The sequence below is a fragment of the Nicotiana tabacum genome, chromosome 21 (assembly GCF_000715075.1).
Source record: "Nicotiana tabacum cultivar K326 chromosome 21, ASM71507v2, whole genome shotgun sequence".
NCBI lineage: Eukaryota > Viridiplantae > Streptophyta > Magnoliopsida > Solanales > Solanaceae > Nicotiana > Nicotiana tabacum.
In genome coordinates this window covers 41,870,743-41,876,269 of record NC_134100.1, presented here as the reverse complement: position 1 = coordinate 41,876,269, position 5,527 = coordinate 41,870,743, and the positions used below count along the sequence as shown (strand labels likewise).

The following is a 5,527-nucleotide window of genomic DNA, read 5'->3' as shown; positions in this document are numbered from 1 at the left end:
TACTGTATAAAATATCAGTCAACTTCTGTTCGACCTAGCAAATATTCAATAAGAGATTCTAGCTACTCTCGTTTTTACTTTAATTAATTTCTATACATCTCGCATTTAAAAGTTGTTATCATCCCTTTTTTCTTGATCCAAATTAACAAGGACCAACTTAATCACATTAAGTCAATTGCTTGAGGGCTAAGATTATAAATTCAATTAAATTTTAGGGTAAATAATTACAAATACTGTAAAACCTAATGAGCCATAAGTAAAATAAAGAACCAAAAACCTCTATAAGCATCTGTTGGTCCAATACTTCGATTCATCAAATTGAGTAATCAAACTATCATTGACTTAGTAGGATAAATTGCTGCGTCACAGGTGTAAGAATTTGCAAGAGAAGAAAATATAGTAATTAATACGTACTATAATAATCTTTTGCTAGGAAAATTTCCAATTTTTTGCAAGAATTTGCAAGAGAAGAGTCACTTCCTCTTTCTATTGCCTTCCACGTTCACTTCTCCCTACCCACACAACCCCCTTTTCCTGGATCCCCACCCCCATCAAAAACCCTAACTGGATTTCCATCTCAGGTGATCCACGAATCTGATCTGAAATTCAATAAACTTGGCAGTGAAACAATCAAACATTATTGGATTAGATAGAGAATGGATTCGAGCAGGAGGGCGGTAGAGTCATATTGGAGATCGCGGATGATCGACGGAGCGACCTCGGATGAGGATAAAGTGACTCCTGTTTACAAATTGGAGGAGATCTCTGAGTTGCTCGGATCCTCTCATTCCAGTATTGTTAAAGAAGTCTCTGACTTCATCCTCAAACGTCTCCAACACAAATCCCCTATTGTCAAGCAAAAGGTATTCCTCTTTTTTTTTTTCCCTTTCTTTTGGATGTCTTTTTTGTTGATTTTAATTGGGTTTGTGTGTCTGAGTTTCTGAATTCAGAAGTATTTTGATGGATTAATATGATTTGAGTTTGAATGAATAAGAGGAAAAAATAATAAGGAAATTGATAAGGTGTGGCTGTAGTTGTGGTGTTGGATTGAAAGGTAACCCTTTTGTTACGTTTAGCTTATGTAGCTGATTTTATTGGGTTCATGTTATTAGAACCCAGTGCATTTTGTGATTGATGTGGTCTTGACTCCTTACTGCATCAGATGAAGGGGATGAAAGAGAAGTGAAGTGATTATGGTGTATCCATTGGTATTGGGCTGAGCTACTTCTGGTTAGATTTACCTTTGTCATCTGGTGGATTTGTGACCCCTTTTTTGAGCTTTAGCTTCTGCTTACTTTTGCTGGTCATTACTTGCTTTTTTCATGTGGTTTTGAATGATTTTTATCTTGGTTTTGTTAGCTTAGTGTGAGAGAAATTTGGGATACAGAAGCATGTGATTGTTGATTGATATGGTTGATTTTGAGCTCCATTTTGTACCCCAAAAAAATGAGATGAAAAAGAAGTTCTTTAGAGGAGAAAGCATAAATCGTTTGGGGCTCTTGCAGAGAATTACATTTTCTGTTCGAGATCCTCTATTAATGCTTATGTAACTAATAAGAGAATGTCAAGATCTTGGAATGTAACTTATGGGACCCCTTTCTGCTCTATGCAGGCTCTGAGAGTGATCAAGTATGCTGTGGGAAAATCTGGTGCTGAGTTCAGAAGGGAGATGCAAAGGAATTCAGTGGCTGTACGTCAGTTAATTCACTACAAAGGCCAACCGGATCCGTTGAAGGGTGATTCACGCAACAAAGCAGTCCGTGAAACAGCACAGGAAGCATTATCTGCTCTATTTTCTTCAGAAGAGAGTAAACCTGCTCCCACAGAAACTCTTGGTGGTCGAATACAAGGCTTTGGTAATACCAACTATGAAATGCCATCAGATGATAAGAAGTCTTTCCTCAGTGAGGTTGTTGGTATTGGAAGTGCGACAATAAAACAAGGACTTAATACTCTTTCACAATCTCCATCCCTGAAAAAGAATGATACTGGAAATTACAGGAGTCCAAATCTTCAGAGATCATTGACAACAGAAACTGACTACACAGAGAGATATGAAGGGATTTCTTCTCACAGTGACGTTTCTCGGTTTTCAAGAAATGCTGCTTCTGGAAGTTGGAGTCAAGATCTTCAAGCATCTCAGACTGAAACAACCAATGCAGATTCAGGTTTGAGTTCTGGTGAAAAGACCCGAGAAGAGAAGTTGTTAGAAGCTATTGCAACATCTGGTGGAGTTCGTCTGCAGCCAACTCGGGATGCACTTCAGGTTTTCCTTCTGGAGGCATCAAAATTAGATGCTTTGGCTTTGACTCAAGCCCTTGAATCAAAACTGCAATCACCGTTGTGGCAGGTTTGTCCTTGTACTATTTTGCTTTTCTACGTACAGATAGTTACTATGGGAAGCATTTCATTGTAATTGATCTTCTTTATGTAGAAACTTAAGCCGTTTTCTTTTCGGCACTGGCATCGGTGCTTAATCTCTTATTTAAACTGATATACTGCTGATTAATGTTGTGATCAAAATGGTTCACATATTTTTACTTGGTCTGCTTTTTTTGCCAGGTTCGTGTGAAAGCAATCTGTGTCCTCGAGGCTATCTTGAGGAAAAAAGATGACGAGCACTTTGGTATTATGGCATCTTATTTCAATGAAAATAAAGATGTTGTGGTGAAATGCTTTGAATCTCCCCAAGCGTCATTAAGAGAAAAGGCAAACAAAGTAAGATTTTCCAAGATGTTCACACTGCAATTCCTTGCCCTCCTCGAACTCCTCCAGTGGAGGAAACAAATACACTTAAATATAAATGCAAAGATTTATGTTTATAAAAAAGAGAGAGTATATTATATGTGCACATGAATTCTACAAGGTTCGTGGCACAAGGTTTTATAGGTCCTTGCTTCGGTGCTTTCTATTTGCAGTTACAAAATTACATGACCTCGTTGTTCTGCTAAGCAAAAGTGAGAAAATATGACATATAAAGCTGTCGAGCCATAGTGGAAGAATTAGAGCTGATAAGACCTAATTTATTTTTAAAAAAATGAAGGGAAACAAAGATGAGGAGGGGAAACATTATTCCATGATCATTCATTTCATTCACCATTTTGATTATGAGAGTTACAGCTTTGAACAAGGTCACCCTACGACAGAATTAGGTCTAAGGTGTTAATTGTGATATTTAAATAAGTTCTCTTGCGGAGTTGATTTATATTTCTCTCAGCTTCAGAGGGAAATGAAAAGAAAAACTTTTAATGTGCATATCTTGGCATCTTGCAACAAATTTATGATTACATTATGTATCTTCCCTATTTAAAGTCATCTGATGAATATGGGCAGGTCTTAAGTCTTCTGAATGATGGACAAACAGCTGATTCTGTGCCTCATGTAGATAGGTCAGCAATGGCTGGTGCCCCTGTTGTTCAGATGCCCGACTTGATAGACACAGGTAATTCCGATGATCTGTTTGGAGCAGATGATTTAGCAAATATGCAGAGTGGTGAAGGGATAAAAATTGCATCCACCTCTGGCGCCCCTCTGGTTGATGATCTATTTGGAGACAATTTGGGTGGCGGCGTGGCTTCCGGCCAGCAGAAAAATGGTGATGACCCCTTTGCTGATGTCTCATTTCACACCAGTAATGAGAAGGCGCTTGAAGCTGATCACTTTTCTGGAATGACATTTGATAAAACAGATGCTACTGAAGTCCATTTGGCTGTCGATAGAACTGGACCTGAACTGTTTGACATGTTTGGTCCCAGTGTTGAAGTTCCCCAGGATCCCAATAATCCTAGAAAGGAGATTCACGATTTAATGAATAGTCTCTCTTTGAATGGGAATGACTCATCTAAGAAGCAGAATGGCAGCTCAAGGGGAACCTATCCGGATATGTTTCAAGAGTCCACTATTGATCCTCATCAGGCTTCGAATGATGCCTTGAACAGCATATTTTCCTCCCAGGCTGGTGGAGCAAATTCAAATCCCATGTTTCCTTTGGGTGCTATGCAGTATAACTTGCCTCCTGGCTTCGTATTGAATCCATCATTTGCTCCTCAGGCTCTAAACTATAATGCCATGGGTAACATGTTTGCTCAACAGCAGTTCTTTGCAACACTTTCCAGTTACCAGCAATTAGCTACCATGCACCCATCCACTAGTGCTAGTCATGCCGCTGATTCTGCTGGAGGTTATGGTTCAGCTCTTCCCGATATCTTCAATCCTAGCATTTCTAATCATAGTCCTACTTCCTTGATGAATACTTCAAAGAAAGAAGATACAAAAGCATTTGATTTTATCTCGGTAAGTTTGGTCCTTGTGTACTTCAATTTTTCTATTATTACTTTGAAGATGCATTGAATTGTGACGGCCCTAGTGTGTCCCTGATTTTGAAGGTATGCCATTAACAATTATGCCTTTTGTTTATCTATTTTATTTGGCCTAAATCCCTCCTTCCTCCACTCCAAAAAGATGAGGTCCTCCGCCTTTATTCTTGTGGTGATAAATGAGGTCCATTGCATTGTCCTTTTCCAGGCCCCCAGTCATGTAAAGAATAAGTGGACTTGGAAATACTCTGGCATCATAATCAGCTATTCCTTTTCTGTTAATGTACTTAGATATCTCATTGTAGGGCTTCTCAGTGCTTCATCTTTTTTTGTCAATGTTGTGAGCAATAAAGTTTCTCAGTTCTGATTGTGTGCAATATCATCTTTTCCAAACTGAGAAGACTAGAAAACTTCATTTAGGACTGTATGACTCTAATTTTGTTGCCATGGTGGATTCCCTGTGTTTTTTGCAGGATCATTTGGCTGCAGCTCGTGATCCAAAGAGGGTGATTTGAGTGGTTATAGCTCAAAGCAACCCAGAGTATGCTGCTTATAAGATTTAGCTATGCACAATTTGAAGCAGGAGTAATCTGTAAAGGTTCTTTTGAAGCAGTGATATCAATGTGAAAAAACCAAATATTTTTTTCCAATAATGATTATTCTGCATGTGTTAGAAAACAGTGTATTGTTCAGAATTAGCTTTACCTGATGAACAGAAGTTTTGCTCTCCAGTGTGGACATGGAGTTTAAAAAGGTTTTTTTGGGGGGGGGGGGGGGGAGGACTTATTGTTGTACTGAGATGAGGATAATTATTGGATGGCGTTTGCTGTTTGGACTTTTGTGCCTTAAATTTTCCGATTCTGCAGCTGTGCACTTCATTGCCTCCCTCTCCCTCTCTCATACTGTTCTTGTAGCAAAGTAGAGGTGAAAAAAGCATGAGCTAGCAAGTTTTCGAGTTGGTAATCGAAAAATAGTCCGCACTTGCAAAGTCATTGAAAAATAATCATTATTTTAGCTGAAACACAAAAAGTTCCTGCATAATATGCTGGATTATGGAGCTCATTCGTATGTTGGAATTTCACAAATTATGAAAACATTATGTTGGAATCTAAAGAATTAGAACTCCAACAACTTATGTCGGAAGTTTTTAGATTTTTAAGGGTATTTTTGTTTAGATTTTATCTTTACATGAAAAAGTAGCTAAATTTTGA

At 38.3% G+C, this 5,527-nt stretch overlaps 1 protein-coding gene across 2 annotated transcripts; it reads left to right on the top strand.

The window, feature by feature from the left end:
• The first annotated feature begins 347 nt into the window (after positions 1–347).
• LOC107779943 (protein MODIFIED TRANSPORT TO THE VACUOLE 1-like) lies at positions 348–5,161 on the top strand. 2 transcript variants are annotated; one of them, XM_016600450.2, is made up of 6 exons: positions 348–863; positions 1,613–2,350; positions 2,563–2,718; positions 3,334–3,595; positions 3,689–4,293; positions 4,790–5,161. In XM_016600450.2, the coding sequence occupies exons 1-6, from the start codon at positions 657–659 to the stop codon at positions 4,829–4,831; spliced, it is 2,010 nt and encodes a 669-aa protein (XP_016455936.2). In that variant the 5' UTR covers positions 348–656; the 3' UTR covers positions 4,832–5,161. The 2 variants fall into 2 exon arrangements, with proteins under 2 accessions (XP_016455936.2, XP_016455935.2); XM_016600449.2 differs by having other exon boundaries at positions 3,334–4,293.
• The last annotated feature ends 366 nt before the right edge of the window (positions 5,162–5,527 follow it).

Bases quoted from the DNA above. Each gene is read 5' to 3' on its own strand.
- LOC107779943 (XM_016600449.2), top strand. From the start codon at position 657: ATGGATTCGAGCAGGAGGGCGGTAGAGTCATATTGGAGATCGCGGATG. The intron at 864-1,612 runs GTATTCCTCTTT...TGCTCTATGCAG, and splicing joins CCCCTATTGTCAAGCAAAAG to GCTCTGAGAGTGATCAAGTA. The intron at 4,294-4,789 runs GTAAGTTTGGTC...TGTTTTTTGCAG, and splicing joins AAGCATTTGATTTTATCTCG to GATCATTTGGCTGCAGCTCG.